This window comes from Ambystoma mexicanum, chromosome 7q, assembly GCF_040938575.1.
Source record: "Ambystoma mexicanum isolate Mex_15411 chromosome 7q, UKY_AmexF1_1, whole genome shotgun sequence".
Taxonomy (NCBI): Eukaryota; Metazoa; Chordata; class Amphibia; order Caudata; family Ambystomatidae; genus Ambystoma; species Ambystoma mexicanum.
In genome coordinates, this window is record NC_090941.1 from 601,474,704 (window position 1) to 601,492,137 (window position 17,434).

Genomic DNA, 17,434 nt, shown 5'->3' on the forward strand with positions numbered 1-17,434 from the left:
CTGATATCTGGCCAATGGGCCTGGCTGTCAGCAAGGAGAAATGTGCGCTGTAATTTGCTTATTGGGGCATGCAGCAGCATGACCGAAGCGGTAGATTTTAATGGGAACAAATATTCTGCTTGCAGTTACAGCCTGAAGTGGTGGACTAGATTACAACAAACGTGCGCAAATAGCATTAGCAAGGACCTGAAAGTTTGTTTTTGTAAATAACGTCTTGTATTTTATTTTTCCAAAGTGTAAGAATGTAAGTAAAAAAAATAGGGATATACATTTGGTGTCTGGGTAGTAGGCCTGGCCCTCGGCAAACGCAAATGTGTACTCTGATTTGCTCACTGGGGAATGCAGCATGGCTGAAGCCCATGCCTCATGGATTTGGAGACTGGTCATGGCTGCAAGCCATGAGCACTGGCCATTGGTTACATTATTTATTAGGGTATAGTCGACAGTAAGCTAGGATTCAGGGTAGGTGCAGTGAACAGGGGTGGTTTGATTGGGCTGGGGTCATGGTTGAGCCTTATACCGTAGGCAATTGAACTACGATTTGCGTCCCCAGCATGCGCTGTTGATAACGACAGACATAATTATATGGTGCAAAATATGTTTCTTAAAGGAGGTTTATAGTTCTTTCATATATGTTATGTTAAAGGTATTTGTTGCGCTCACCATCACCAACGGAATTGGTCCCCAGGCGCTCTGGTGGATCTGAAACAAATGGGGAGGGGGGTGTTAGTAGGGTGAAGTGGGACTATGAATGTGAGAGTAGTGGTGTACTCTTGGCAACTTCAGTTCGGTTTTCACTGTGCGCTGAGCTAGGTTGTGATTATCAGATCGAAGTGGGTCCCTGTGTGCTGTTGGTGCGAGTTATGTGTTGTTTGTTGTTGCAGCAGCGTGGTAAAGTATGTGCGGTTTGCTGTGCGGAAAAGTGGTTGTGTTGGATTCTGTGTGAGAAACATATGAGGAAAATTGAATTGTGTTATTTATTTATTTTTTCCTACTTTATAATTTGTTTTCCCCCACATCTTAGGTTGTTCCATAGGATGGCTATTGTGGTTTGTCTATCTGGTTGATGGGTGTGATTGTGGTTTGTCTGTCTGACTGATGGGTGTGATGGGATGGCAGGGTTCTTCTGAGCTATTTGGAAGTTTGTGTACCCGGTTGAGGCAAACATTGTTCACCATCTTGGTATTGGTGCTGTATATTTCACAGGGTTCTGCTCCCTTCACTTATTTCCCTGTTGGTGATCCTTAGCTGCCTATGTTTCCTCTGTGGATTAGAGGTTATGCTTACATGTCATACTTACTCTTCCCTCCGGATTCCTCTATATTCATTCCCAGTGGGATCTTAACCTACCTACAATCCCTTTTGGTATAGTGTTATGCGTGTATATATAGGAAATGAGGAACCACTAATAACTTATATATAGTGATGCAACACCGCAAAATATTTTCACTTATAAAAGCCTATTAAATTGGTGTGGCGGCGCATGGAGGTGGTACCGTAGGAGTACTGTCCAGGTAGTCTGCGACTGAGTGCAATTGCACTAAGTGTATTTCACTTTGGTAGCTTTAGCTTTTGGTACATTCCCAACAGTGGTAAAGAACTGCCACGCCCATGATTCTCTCTGGGTGCTAGAGGTAGGCACTTCCTCTACCTCATCTTCTTGGTCCACTTCATTGTCTTTTGACGTACCGTGCTTTTTGTGTTGTGTAGTCTCCAGCTGGTGGCGGCTCTTGGGGAAGAGGGATGGCAATAGCTGATGCCATTTTTAAGATAAACAGCAGTTTGGCTAATATTCTTCCAAGTATGTGCTCTGTGCGAGATTGTTAATGGATAATGAGTAGGAATAAGTGTAGGAGCTGTGCCAGGGTAAATGTTGTGCTTGAAAGTTCCTAGATGAGCAGAAAATGCAGTTTCGAACTATTTGCAAAGCACGGATCTGTTCGTGAAGTGTGTCTGTGCCTGTGTGGTCACGTGACATTGTCCAAAATGTCCACAATGACGTCAGACGTTAGCGGACGTTGACTGACACAGAAACAGTGGCAAAAGTTGCAAAAAGTGTATAGAAGTGTTCAAAATGATGCTAGAAGGTGGGGAATGGCAGAGTTTTAAGGTGAAACTTTGTAAATTGGACACAAATTTTGCTACATTTCTTACAAATTCGCTAAAAAACGTTAACGGACATTATGGTTAAGTTGCACTAATAAAAACCTAAAAAATTCAATGAAAAAACGTTGTTAAAGGGATGTTATGGTTACAATTAAAACCGAAAACACCCAGAAATTCACCAGTTACAGTAAGCTAAGCAAGCATAACTCACGCCACCACCATGCACTGCTAAAATTAACAACCAGGCCATAAAAAATGACATCACAAATTTCATTGATGACATCACTGATGACATCACATATGAAATTCATTTTAATAAACAATCGCTACAAGGGGTTAAGTTTATAATTTTGGTAACAAGATGTTAGGGTTGATTGGGAGAGCTATCATGAACTACTTAATGTATTAAGGAATGCACATGTACTCGTGTAAACAAAACATATTCTAGTGTTGTTAATAGAGAAACGTAATCATACATACATATAGGCAATGGTTGCAGCGTGCATAGAAGTAGCATTCAGAAAAGTACAATATTTTTAATCCAGTAATTTCTGATAATACAATAATAAATGCTACCTTCTGAGGGTTTTTGGTAATGTTAAACATGAAATAGATAGGTAACAATTGAGAAATTACCACACACTTGTGTTAGTAGAACAAATACATATATAAACGCACAATGCATACAAATTAGAGGCACATATAGGGAAACTAAAGTAAGGAAGAAAGAAACAGCACCAAAAAATGACAATAACATTAGAGTTAATCATCATGTACACAAATTGTGTGTTTGAGGCGTGCTTATTGTCCCGTGCATGTGCACTGTGAGCTCAGATTAAACTATAAGGAAAGTACTTTAACAACATATAAAAAGGTTAATGTGTACATATTTAGCACTTTTTACATTTTAGAAATTCTCATAGTCAGTAAAAACAAAAACCGAACCTAATCATGTCAGTAAACAAAAACAAGTGGCCCAGATATGTGATGTCATCAGTGATGTCATCAATGGCATTTGTGATGTCATCCTACATGTCCTGGGTGTTCGTTTTAGCAGTGCACTGTGATCGCATGAGTTATGGTTGCTTAGCTTACCATAATTGGCAAATTTCTGGGGGTTTTCAGTTTTACTTGTAACCATAACTGCCCTTTAACACAATTTTTTCATTTAATTTCATAGGTTTTTATTAGAGCAACTTAACCATAACACCCCTTTAACAAAGTTTTTGTCAGTGATATATAGATGGATAGACATCCAATTTTGGTCCATCCATTGTTTAGTTAAAGATAGTGCAGAGTTAAGTTTGGTATTATCTTAAATAATGTATGTGGCCTTTTTGTTCAGCTATTGAAAGTTCCACAGGGCTCTGTCATTGGATCACTTATTCTTTCCCTCTATTATTATTATTATCATATATTTGTATAGCGTCAACCTAGCTCGAGAGTAACAGTGTGCAAGTGATCACAAGAATTTAACAAGCCATCAAGTAAACATTAGTAATTATCACAGTACAATATACAGATGGGGTGTTTGTTCATTTTGTTTCTATTGCGCCTTATGCCAAGGTGCTTTACAGAATTGGTATAATAAAGTTGGTACAATAAACTAAATGATGGGAATAAACAACATGATATAATAAAGAGAAAAAATAACAAGAGCCCAAGAATGCCAACAAAGATAGAAACCAATTAGTGAGTGCGAAACAACAGCAAAATTGAAAGTCAAGCAACATGACAAAGAGTTGCAAGACAAAAACCGGACCATCCCCTACCAAATACCATTCAAGGGGAGCAGGTCAACAAGTCAAATACCTTAAGATGTCTATATATGTGCACAAGATAGCCTGCAACTAGGTTCAAAATTGAAAGTCAAGCAACATGACAAAGAGTTGCAAGACAAAAACCGGACCATCCCCTACCAAATACCATTCAAGGGGAGCAGGTCAACAAGTCAAATACCTTAAGATGTCTATATATGTGCACAAGATAGCCTGCAACTAGGTTACACCAGGGTGTTGTTGGAAAAACCAGATCTTCAGTTCTCTCGTAACCTGAAGGAGACTTAGAGCTGCCAGGACTCACACAGGGGTGGAGTTCCAGGGGAACGGAGCATAGAGTGAGAAGGACTATTCCCTAGTTTTCTCCTAGCAAAGTCAGTACAATTTCCAGTCAAGTGAGGGTCATACTGCAAGAAGACTGTGTGCCGCCCAATGTTTTTAGTTTGGCTGTCAGGTAGGTCGGCGTATTGGCGGTAATTTCATTGCAGGTGAGGCACGCGGTTTTGAACTGGATCCTATCTGGGATGGGGAGCCAGTGTTATTTGCAAAGGATCTGGGAGATGTGGTGATATTTTCTATAGCCGGTGATGGGGCGAGTCGAGGCATGGTGAAATGCTTCAGGGTGGGCCAATGAGATGCCAGGATTCTGCGAGGAGGGCATTGCCATTGATGCCGTGCAAAATCACCAGTGTCTGCACCACTGTTTGGAAGTCCTGGGGCAGGAGGAAGTGCTTGCTCTTGCGGAGTAGAGAGATCTGATACCAAGCTGTTTGAGCCTTTATTGAAGGATAGATTACTATCCACAATGAAGCCTAGGGATTTTGCTGACTGGGGGAGGGAAGGTTTGAACCCGTCAAAGTGCATTTCATCCAGCCACCTTTGATTTGTTCCTGCTTGGAAGGTTGGCCCAGGAATATGAATTCGGTCTTGGTGGTGTTAAGTGTTAAGTAGGCACTTGTCATCTACATTTGAATGGTTGCAAGGCATGAGCGAATGCAAGCAATATCTTGTGGGCCCTTGGCCTTTATGTGCAACTTTGTTTCAAATGCATTTTGGTGTATCGCGATGTTGAGATTGTCTGCTCAGGGGTTCCATATAAAAGTTGAAGATGACTGGAGAGAGAATGGAACCCTGAGAGACTCCACAGGTCACAGGGTGTCGTTTGACCTGATGGAGTGCATCTGGACAGCCATTGTCTGTCACAAAGATAGGTTGTGAACCATTTCTGGACCATGCCGGAGAAGCCCATCAAGTGTCCAAGGATGGTGAGTAGTGTGCGATGCTCGACTGTATCAAACGCAGCAGAGAGTTTAAGGAGAACTAGAAGGAATTAGTCACTTTGTCGATAACCTGAAGGTGTTGTGGCGGTTTCTGTGCTGCATTTGGGGTGGAACTCAGATTTTTAATCACAGAGCAGACTGAGCTGCTCAATTGTTATAAGCAGTTGGTGAGCAACTGCCTTCTCAATGAGTTTGCCGGTAAAAGCAGGCTTCTAATCGGCCAGTAATTGGTTAGTTCTTCCAGGTTGAGAATGTTTTTTTTTTTTAATCATAAGTGGGCATTTAAACCCTGCATTAAGGATGTCTGAGAACTTACCCTCACTGAGGGAGGTGTTGACTATCTTAAAAAGAGCATTAAGGGAAGGACACGTATGTTTTCTTTAAAGATGGTGCCTGGGAGGTTTTTGTTGGTGTAAGAGGTTGGTTCTAATGATGCAAGCATATACGAGATGTCCTCAAGTGAGAAGGTAGAGAAGGAGGTCCAGAGTTGAATTGCCTGTGATGGGATATATAGAGGGAAGTCAGAGGATTTGCAATCCTCGATGTGGAGCCTCTAGGTGTCGGATCTTGTGGATAAAGAATGTAACGATTCCCTCATTTTTCTCCTGGGAACCTCTGGGTCTGGGTGGGGTCAAAGCAGTGTTTGACATTATGGTTGTGGTGCAATGAGTAGCATTGGCTTCGGATATTGAGCCTGATGTTTGGAATGTAATGCTGCAAAGCATAAAAGGTCCTCTGGTTTGTGGGCCTTACACCAGCATTTCTTAAGAGCTCTAATGGACCATTTGTTTATAGACTGCTTTTGAGTACACCAGGAGGCAAACGGTTTGTTTCTGGCATGGCTAATCTTTCAGAAATTAAAGTATCTGCCAACTACTCTGAGGTCTGACTAGTGGTTTCTAACAGCGAGGTGATGTTTGCAATGGACGGGAAGTTAGAAAAACTATTAACCAGTGCCTCCACTGGAATGTTTTTGAAGGAGTGATATGCAGCACAGGGTGTTTATTCTGGCCCTTGTAGGATGTCCAGGAGTGGTAGGAGAATGGGATGGCTGCATGGTTTATACAGAGGAGCGCGATGGAGTCTGTGCAGCAGAGGAGAGGGGAAGATGATAATATGAGGACAACGGTAATACCCATAATGTGTGTGAGGGCTAGTACGCTTTGGGGTATGTTACAATATTTCTGCCAGGGACAGGAAGGTGTTTTTCGTTGCTCTACACAGACAATCTATGTGACTTCTTTCAACATCACCTATACACTTATGGCACACAACATTATTTCTTTTCTACCTTTCTCACCCAATCTTAGGCACAAGTTATGGACTCCCCCTGAACTATTTATGATCATGTAGATGTGTAATGTTTCATGCTAAACCAATATAAAACTTAAATGATCCATCTTGTTGACTGTTCTGATTTCAATCCTTCCCCTATCACCAACCCACTATGCCATCCAGCCCTACCCCTGCAAATTTGAATACATCAATAGCAACATGTCCCTCTTCACTTAAAAAGGTGCATCACCATTGCTGCCCAATTCCACCTCTCAATATCCTCAGAATTCAACACCACATCTGTTTTCACTGGATGTAGACCCTCACCTTCATAGCTATTATTAGTAAATTCTACCAAGAAAATAAACTACTCCAGTGTCTTCCTCTTGCGCATCTAGAACACTGCCAGCCAAACTCTACTCCTAATAATCTACAGAATCCATCTATTATGGATGTGTATGGTACCACTCGCAGTATCTTGCTCAGCACTGGTCTCATTTCCTGCAATACCGAGCACCTCATCTCAGTGTTTCAGAGCATCCTACCTACATTAAAGGAATCTCCTTTCTCATTAGGGCTAGACATCAGCAGGTCTGCAAGACCACGTCTCTGGAGTGGTATGTGTTTTCTAATCATGATCATTATTGGTCTGCCTTTGCTCCTCTAAAACAAACAACTACACACAGGATTTACCAGTCTCCAACTTTCTTGCCATCCCCATTTCCAGCAGAGTATCAAGCGGAAACGTTGAATACTGCAGTACAACTGTTCTTACAAGGTATGAAAGCAAAGGCTTTTAGGAAGCATTTTCTTCTAGCGAGGTTAAGCATCCCACTCCTTGCCAGAAGCATGGGCCCACCTCTCTTTGTGGACAAAGTTGAAGAAGAGGAGGTGCAAAGAATAAATGGCAAATGAGGAGTACCACCCACATCTAGATGCATTCTGTTAATAGGTTAATAGGCTTTTATACTGCACCAAATCGCCACAGTAGCAGTTTCACAGCATGTAGGCTTGTCCATGGATTGGCGTACTGTGCCTCCGCCAGGGGTATCCAGACCTTAGTCTGCTGGCGGAAAGAAAATGAGCCAGGAGAAGGCAAGAGAATGGGAAAGTGGGGAAAAATTCCTACAAACACAGGGATACAGGATTCATTTCGGGAATAATATTTTGTGATAGCTTGGGTACGTTAGTGTTTGATAGACTACAGTTCTGCAAAAGGGAGGAAGCAGACATGTCCTCACGTGTTCTGAAAATTGGGTTGTATTTCCAAAGCAGATTTGGAGAATTGTACGTTAGTACACAATGTAATGTTGGATGCATGATGGGCTCAAGTGTGTGCTTGGGCCATCCTGGAAGCTTGGTGGCTTATTTGCCCCAACATCTCTTTGTGTCTTATCGCAGAATCACACTTCAGAATGTTAATCCTGCGACTGCCAGGACTGTGCTAAGAGTGAAATAGTCAAGATCCAGCACAAGTGATTAATTCAACACGTGCAGACCTCATGTGGGCCAGATCCGAATAGCTGACTTCAGCAAAACTTGGACTATCCAATGCCCCCTCTCACAAGCACTGAGAATATCACAAATATGCAGGGGCATAACTATGAATTTATCAAAGAATGCTGCATCACAAATCCAGTTCTTCCAAATTAACACCTTGGTGAGGCATACATTGGTGAGACATGGGTGCGTGAGTCTTTAGCTCAATGCATTTAGTTGGACTACATTTTCTGATATTATCCAAAGGGTGGCATTCTGGAACTGCAGGGTGCTTTACATGCAGGCTCCTTTCAAATCCTAAACTGAAACCAGGAAACAGGCCTTCTCTTCTTACAGCCTATCCCACTGGACCACCATCCTTGCCTCAATCAGGATCGCTCCAATGCTACTGTGGTTCAGGGAGGCACTCAAGACCCTGCTCTTCAGAGAATACTTAGGAGTACCTAGGACCTGCTACTTCTAGGTATATACCAACACTCTAGATAGGGACATCTAACCTCTCGAGTCACGGACCTCAGTAATCCCAGATTACTTGTATAGTGATCAGTTGCTTCCAAAATAGGTCACAAGTATAAATACAAATCCAAAATTCGACTGTTCCTACACCCTGCAACGAGAACCTTCTTTACGTACAAACTCCTTTGAAATCAAGCACTGAATCAAAACTGAAAAACAGGCCCAAAAATGTAAACTTCATTTTTAAGTGCAACCAAATTTCCACAGACCACTTCACTCATTCATTGTCTGTGCTATTGATGGCTAAACATCATCTTGCAGGCTATGTAACTTTAATTGAAGTCATAATACACAGTTCTCAATGAGGGGCAGACTCAAACTACTAATCTGATTAAATAAGATTAGCATACCATAGAAAGGTTATTTACTTGCTATACATCTATGAAGGGTAACGAGTTAAGCATTGTAGTAAGTCAACACTGTTATTGCCAAAAAGAAATCGATCTGTGGTGCCTGCAAACTAAGTGACTTACTCAAAAGACATGCTGATATCCAGGAACATGCGTCATCACTGTGCTTTCTCTGTAACTGAACCTTCGTAGCTGCTGAAATCCTCACACACAGTTGAATTCTGGAAATTAGTTGGACTAATTGTTTATTGCACAAGTGGGTGATTCGACAATGCATTTTAAACAGAATTCTATGTCAAGACACGTCGACTAGTATTATGCTTAACCATTTAATCACTACTTGAGCAGCACACATAACATCACAAGTTTCATTCCCAAAAGTACTTCTATTTCCATGAATAGACTGTCTTTCTCAATGAAACCTGACTGCTCTGCCTCAGCTGTTATGCGCTCTTGTCTTCCAATCAGCACACCAACTCCCTCATTTCTTCGCTGCTTCAGCAGCAGATAAATACACTTTATATTCCTTCTATTGATGTTGCATAGTGAGTTTATAGTGCACGAAGGGTATTTACCGCATACACGGCGCAGCTCGCTTTGCGTTGCAGCCGCGTCGTGTTATATTAGCAGTGCGAAGCTGCAGAGACCTCGTTTGGGGCCCAAACGTGCAGGGCGCCGGAACCTTCTTACAAAGTTCCGGGTGCCTGTGTCGAGTTCCCATCAGGAACAAGCTTCAATAATAGCCGGCTGAGGAACGTACCTCGAACGCCACCTTGCTGGCTATTTCTAGTCATACGGCAAAGCGCAGAAGAGCATTATTGGCTCCACTTGCTGTGTGCAGAACGACACCACCGCCATGGCCAAGATCCCAGGAATTGTCAATTAGCTGGTGATAGTGTGCAGCAGTACTCCGCCGGAGTCTCAATGTGCCCATTGGATGAAGTGAGCTGTAGCCTAGCATGCATTTATGGGCAAGTCATCTCCAGACCCCGAGTTAGCTGAATAGGGTCCTTCCAATGCATGATGGTTGCTCGATAGGCAGAAGTTACAGCAGATGGCGGTTTGGGCAGGGCTGGGGCGGCAAAGCGGACTTTCTTAGTGACTGGTTATCATTTTCTCAGGGCTTTTTCGCCCCATTGAAAAATAGAACGGCACGCAGGGGGAAGATTGCCCTGCTAAGCGCGGAGCCCACACGGCGATAAGAGCCATTACCCACTTATTCCCCTCCCAAATGCCGACATAAGAGCTCACATCACTCCAAGCAGCAAGTGCAGGCCAGCCATTGCGCTCACCGCAAGGATGTACCCTCGAGCCCAGAGGAAGAATACACCGGCTATACGGGCGATGAAGAGTCTGTGGTGTCAGTCTGCTTTGACAGCACGCACAAGCGTAAGAGGGACAAGAGCCCTGCTGATCAATCAGAAGGAGAATTTGATCCCGACCTCCTCGTGCACCCCCGAGCATCCGAGTGGGAGACCCTGCCAAGGTAGGGTGACCAGATTTCCAAAACGAAAACTAGGACGGCCAACAACATAAAAGAGGGACTACCCCATCGCACCCCACCAATTACCGCCCCTCCTCCAACTTGCCCCCACAACCACCACCCAACCATATTTCCAACACTTCTCCTTTGTGTAAACTTTATATGATCTCATTCGTGCGGTTTTGTCTGTGAATCTTGGCATGTTACTTCAAAATAAGCGTTAGGTCTTAATTGATATTACATGGCTTGCTGTACAACAATTTCCAAGCCAGTCTCTGTGGCACAGTCAGTAAATGTTGTGACTTGTACCTGAAAGGTTGGGGGTTTGAGCCAAACCTCCAACTTCAAAATTCTGAAAGTGTTGTGACAAATAATTACGATTTTAATTACCGTAGCCATGCAAACCCCGGACGGGGTTTCTAAAATGAAATAACTCCCGGGACAGAGGGTGATTTCCCCAGACTGTCCAAGGAAAACCAGGACGTCTGTTCCCCCTATGCCAAGGTAGTGACATACCTGAGTAAACGCCTCAAAACGCTGCTTAGCAAGGAAGCACTCAACAAACTAAGAGCAGAGTGCCTTAGGCCCGACCTGCCAGATAAGGTAGCCGACAACCCGGTGATCCATGCAAAAATGTTGGCATTTATGGCAAAGTATGCCAAAAACATTCGTATGGGCATAGATCAATCATGATCCGCCTGTCAAGACAAGCTACTGGACGTAACCGGTCCATTAGCCAAGATCATTGAGATGGCAGAGGAGGTCAGGGAGACAGCTACCCCCATCAACCCGCAGGTGCTGGCAGGGTGGGCCCAGCGAGCAGCTTACATTGTAGACAATGCAAACTGCGTCATCGGAGTAGAGCATACTCGTCAAGATTGACCAGAAGCTGGGAGAACTGGCATCTTCTGAGGCAGTCACTATATCGAAGGGCTACCTGTTTGAAGAAGCATTTGTCAAGGACATGACTAAGTTTGACACACCTTTGCAGCCCTGGATAAAGCGCAAGCTTCCCCCCAGAGAGTCTTTGCGCCCAGGGTTTATGGACAAGCCGGCAGAGTTAGAGGTCGCTCTGCCGGCCGAGGAAGCGGACAAAGGCCTCCATACAGAGGATCCAGGAGGGAGTAGGACTCCAGGAGACCCAACCCGTTCTTCTCCATCAGGGGAAGAGGCAGGGGTCGGGGATGGAGAGGTGCCGGTGGTGCCGCAGCCCCCACATCAGGTGAGAGCGCACGCCCCGATAGCGAGTGCAGTGTTACCAGCGATTGGCTGCAAATTAGCCATGCAATTAAGAGAGCTGGCGAGAGATTACTGGGGACACCTGGGCCTTGTCTGCATTGCAAGGGTTTCAGCTAGAGTTCTTCCAGGAGCCCAGCAAGCGCATCCTGCCCCAGCACCTAGGACTCGCGGTGCAGGACTGAGGGCTGTTAATGATCAAGCTTCTAATAAAAGGAGCAATCTGTCAGGTGACAGACGGGACAGAAGAGTTCGTATGCAACCTCTTCCTGGTGAGGAGGAAGGACAAGGGCAGGCCGGTCATAAATCTCAGAGACCTCAACAAGTTCTTAATTTACAGACATTTCAAGATGCAAGGAATCCATCTATTAGGGGACATCCTTAAAAAGCGAGTATAGATATGAGGGACACCTATATAGTGGTTCCCATTTACGAGGCCCACTGTCACTACCTGCAGTTCAACTGCGAAGGCCAGAAGTGGCAGTTCACCTGTCTTCCGCTTGACCGATCCTTGGCTCTGTGGTGTTTCTCCAAGGTATTGAAGCCAGTGGTGTCAGTCTGATGGCGCAGGATGCCTAGCTACCGAGAGAGCAAGTGGCGGAGGCAGAGGCATTCCCGGAGGATTTGGGGTTCCCAGTGAACTAGAATAAGTCAGAAGTGAACCCCTCTCAGAAGATGGAATTTCTAGGCTTCACAATAGATTCTGTGAAGGGAACCTTGAACGGCAACGACTTCAGAAAGGACCCACAGGCAGTCCTGTACAAAGACCAAATCCCAGAGGGAACCAGCAAGGATAGTGAGGAGGCTCACCTCCTCCATCCAAGTGATTTTCCCAGGGCCTCTGCACTATCGGGTGCTTCAGAGATACGGCACCTTCGAGAAGGGCTGTCATACGAGCAGCAGGTGCTGCTATTGTTGGAGGTGAAGACAGAACTGAGCTGGTGAATCTAGCACACGGAGGAATGGAACGGGAAGGACATTTTCAGGTCCCTCCCAGAGCTCATAACAGAGTCGCACGCCAGCCGCAGAGGCTGGGGAGCATGATGCGGAGCGGTCACGAATGGGGGTCGTTGGTCCTCCGAGGGAAGTTGACTCCATATAAACTGTCTGGAGCTCCTGGCAGGCTCTTTCACGATCAGAAGCCTGAAGAGGGACATGGTGCAGTGTTGCATCCTTCTCAAAAATGGACAATATGTCGGTCGTCTGCTATATCAATTGGCTGGGCTGTACGAGATCCAAGCTTTTAGCAGAGCTAGCAAAGGACTTCTGGCACCTCTGCCTAGACCGGTAGAGGAGCCTCACAGTGGAATACCTCCCAGGCTTGGCCAATCAGGTAGCGAGTTGGAATTCGCAGTATCTCAAGGACGCTGGACGCAGCGATTTTCCGCGACCTGATGAGCCTGAAAGAGCCATGCAAGATGAACCTATTCGCATCCAGGTTGAATCGACAGCTCTATCATTTCTTCAGCTGGAGACCAGACCCGGACACATCCACGACAGGCGCATTCCTTCAGCAGTGGTGTCCAGGCACAGATTACACTTCCCCCCCCTTCGCGACGATTGCCAGGACCTTGGTATATGCGAGGTGACAGATAGCAAGGCTGGTCCTAGTGACGCAGGCCTGGAGGAGTCGAGCCTGGTTCCTCGACCTGCTAGACCTCTCTTACAACATTCCGGTTCTGCTTCCCGAGAGGACGCAGGTTCTCCTAGATCCGACAGAATGGTCTCACCCGCTGGTCCATCAAGGGGCCCTCAGGTTGATAGCCTGGGGGATTTCAGGAGATCCTGGAGATGGCCAGGCCTTTCAAGAGATGATGACAAGCTCATTGGTGAGTCCTGGGCACCTAAGACAACCAGATCATACAAGTCAACATGGCCAAGTGGAGTAGTTGGTGTCTGGTGAGAGGCGTACACACCGCTTCTGCGGATGTGATCCATGTTCTTAATTTCATAGCCGCGCAGTACAGAGAGTACAGGATGATAAATATCAACAGACCGGCCATATCGGCAGAGCACGAACAGTTTCGAGGCGCCCCGATAACTGAGCATGCGCTGGTGGCGAGGTTGCTCAAAGGAGTGAAAGCCATCGGACCTCCAGGGCTGAAGTATTCAAAGATATGGGATGTCGACACAGTCCTCAGGTTCCTGCAGAGATGGCTGGATAATTCGGAACTTGCCATGCTGTTCTCCCTGGTAGCATGCAAGAGTGTTTTGGATGTAGGGGCACTCGAGATAGATGCCAGATCTTTCTTTCCGGAGGGAGTCACCTTCCACGTGAAGCGGAGAACAAAGACAGCCATCAGTTCTGTATCCTTCCCAGCTTTTTTGGCTCAACCAAAGTGGTGCCCAGTCAAGACCTTGAAAGAATACGAAGCGAGGACGGCAACCCTCCAGCTGGCGGGCGATAGTTGAATGTTAATTGCGTTGTGTAAACCATTTCAGGGAGTGTCAGTCGATACCTTAGCTCGCTGGGTGAAATAGATCATGCTCCTATGCGGCATGGATGTGTTTCATAGCACATTCAGTGTGAGGGGCCATGGCCTCCAAAGCTTTCGCTTGTGGAGCGTGCCTGCAAGACATGAGGGCAGTGGATTGGTCTAATGAGTCAACTTTTAAGCCCTTTTATTTTAAGCCGGTGGAGCAGGTAGACTTGTTGGTGGTAAGTAAGCTTTGAACAAGCATAATAGGAGCTGACGTGTTTTGACATAGAATTCAGATTTTCCATACTAATGATACTAATGTTACAGAAAGTCATAATTCTATTAAAGACACGGAGGCGAAGTATTAACCCACCCACGTAATCGCGAGCTTCGAGGTAGGCCCGGCGTAGATGTAGCAAGGTGATACGCAAAGGGCGCACGGGCAATTGGGTTGCGATTACCCACCCAATGGAAGACTGCGTTTCTGTTTGGCCTTTCCCGGTGCAGAGGTGAAGCGGACAGGTTTGTGAACAACTGACCCGAGTCGTGAAGCGCTAGGTCGACAGCAAAGCATGTCACGTTGGATGTGGACAGTTCATTTGGATTGTTTTCGTTGGGACACTTGGGCTTCAGTTTTAAGAGTTTACGAGAGCAGCGTCAGAAAGAGGAAGAGCAGGAAGGACACAGACAGTTTATGAGAGAGTTATTGTGCCGATTTGAGGACAGGGGCACATGTCAGCTGAGGCAGAGCAGTCAAGTTTCATTGATAAAGACTGTCTCTTCAAGGAAATAGAAGTTCTTTTGGGAATGAAACTTGTGATGTTATGTGTGGTGCTCAAGTAGTGATTAAAGGGTTAGGCATAATACTTCGCCTCCGTGTCTTTAATAGAATTATGACTGTAACGTTAGTTTGGAAAATCTGAATGGTTCCTCAAATTTTTTTAGTTTGTCAACAAGCAAAAATGTTTTAACGTATCAAACTTACAGACTTTTTAGAGTATACATTCTTTAAAACTTGACCCATATACGAAACTGTAAGCTGGAGGCTCGCGTTAAGATTATATTACAAACTAGTTTATATATCAATTGCATTGATTTTTGTGACGTTTCCAACCAATTCTCCAAGGAATACGTTCCGTTTGTATTCATACAAACAATTGTGCAACGGTGCTTGCCTAATCACAAAATAGAAAAGTTAAGCAAGATTTTGAAAATGACAAAAAATACAATCTACGAGGAGGTTTAGCACATGCAAATATTTGACATACATATTCACTGTGAACCTGTGAAAACCTGACTGAATTGTAATTTCGGTTGCGCATTTTCGCCCAGCTCTAATAATGTGTTTGTTTCGAAATCAAGTAATGGCAAGGTCCAGAAAAAAAAATGTTCACATGGTTTGCTCTGTCTTTTAATAGCTACAGTTCTGCAAAGTGCCACTCCTTCTGTTGACATTGCCATGGGCATGTGTTTTCTTTAACAAAAATAGCTTACAGACAAATGAAAACAAATAAATGACTGCATTTATTGGCGCCGGCTTGCTGCCTTATCTCTATTCGTCAGCATATAAACGACAATCACCTCATGTAATAAGAGATCTTTATCGCCGTTACAAAAGGCAAGCAAAAAAGTTTCATTACCTGGGGTTTCCACGCGGCGGTAATGGTAGGGATTTATGCAGACTTCTTTCTGCTTTGAACCGAAGGGAAACTCGCACATTTCGAGGGGCTTCAGCTCATGGTGGGATTGTAGGTCGGGCCACCGCCAAACCCGGCAGTAAATCACGTGGGGAAGGCCTTTGCGGTGTGACACTTGTAACCTTCCGTCTAACGACCGTGGAATGGTGACGCACTTGCTCGGCTGCCCTGGGCAACTCAGGGCTCTCTCCAGTTCCTCCATGGCGCCTTTCTTTTTCTTTAGTTTCTTTACCAGAGAGTCAACTGCCTTCTCTGCCCATTTCTCCTCTTCATCTCCTTGCTTCCAACCCAGCAGTCGCTTTACCGCTGGGCTGGTGAAGGAGAACAAAGAGCTTATGGGGGTGCTGGAGTGCATAAAGTGGCTGCCACACGCAGGGGGAAGCCTGCTTAGCGGTATTGTATTCCTTTGTGGTGGTCACGTCACAAATCTTTCAATGCTAAACAAGAGAATATAAATTCACCCAGGATAACGTTTCTTTCATGTTTTTCAAAGAAAATCTTCTGCAGAACTGGAGAAGGCTGGGTATCCGTCTCACAGCTGGGTCGTTACATTTTTCCCATCCAACCAAACGTCGATGAAATTGTGGCGGATCCTAGCAAAGCAATAGACACAGCAATTAAGATAGGCACAAATAATAAACGTGTTGGTGCAATTTGTATGTACATATAGGGCCTGAGTCACAAAGCAATTTTCAATTGGATAAATTTGTAAAATCGAGTCCATAGTCTCTACAGAAAGGCACTGCGCTCATCTGTATTGGCTTCCAGTAGCCCGCAGAATCGTCTTTAAAACATGAATTACTTTTGATCGGTACATGATCTGGGACCACATTTAAATAAAAAAAGCCTCAAGAATCGCATCCCTAGATTAAACCTTAGATTATCACCACATATCTCCTTGACCATCCCATCCTTCAATAAAATGAGAATGGGTGGGAGCTCCACATTCTCAACCCAGGCTCTGAAACTCTTTGCTGTGTCACACTTAGGACATAAAGGAATTAAGTGCCTTCAAAAAAGCTATTACATTTTCACGCTTTCCTTCAAGCGGAGGGAACATTGAGCTCCCTTGAGCAGGATCATCTATGAGTACTCAATATATACCACGAGTCATTGCAGAGCGAATATATACCATGAGCCACTGCAGAGCGGCCCTTTACACTAAACCACTCCTCACCCAAATAGTATAATTTAGAGAAAATGGAGGTCTCTGCTTCTCTCGAGCATTACTCAAGCCACAGGCAGCCACCTCCCTTCCTGGGAGATATGAAAGGAAGTCACTATTCTCTAGTTATCTGAACCTTGAGCTCAGACACCAATTACTCAATACTCACAATCACGCCTTTGTTAATACCTGCCAAGGTACTCACAACACTAATGATCCACCCACATCCCACCATCTTAATGCATGTGTAGATTTGTAAATGCTTCACCAGATTTTTTTTTTATCACAACTGGTTACCTAACTTTATATGACAATATGCCCCGTAGTTTTAACTCGTGCAAAAAAAGCTTTTGCTTAGTTTGGCCCTTCCAATGCTGAAGAACCTTTCTCTTATAGGGGAATGATGAAATGTTTGTTTGTTATCATCCATGCTATTAAATGCTACATCTATCTAGGGGTAAACCACATGTTTTGTGGTGAAAGCACTGGGCTTGCTAGCCCTTTGCAGGCCAAAAGTTCCGTTCGAACTTACGGACCTTCTAGAGGATGGACCTTCTAGAGGATGGTCCTTAGACGGAGACCTTACTGCCTTTTAATGGTACCAGGTAATAATATCCTCAACAAAAGT

General features: G+C 44.7%; 1 protein-coding gene across 2 annotated transcripts in view; it reads right to left on the bottom strand.

The window, feature by feature from the left end:
- SMAD9 (SMAD family member 9) overlaps positions 1 to 17,434 on the bottom strand; it is a 444,811-nt gene that overhangs the window by 328,365 nt on the left and 99,012 nt on the right. For both annotated transcript variants that reach the window (XM_069640626.1, XM_069640627.1), the window contains exon 2: positions 15,585 to 16,234. In XM_069640626.1, coding sequence (XP_069496727.1) covers positions 15,585 to 15,996 — 412 coding nt within the window. In that variant the 5' untranslated portion in view covers positions 15,997 to 16,234. The remainder of the gene's footprint in view (positions 1 to 15,584; positions 16,235 to 17,434) is intronic.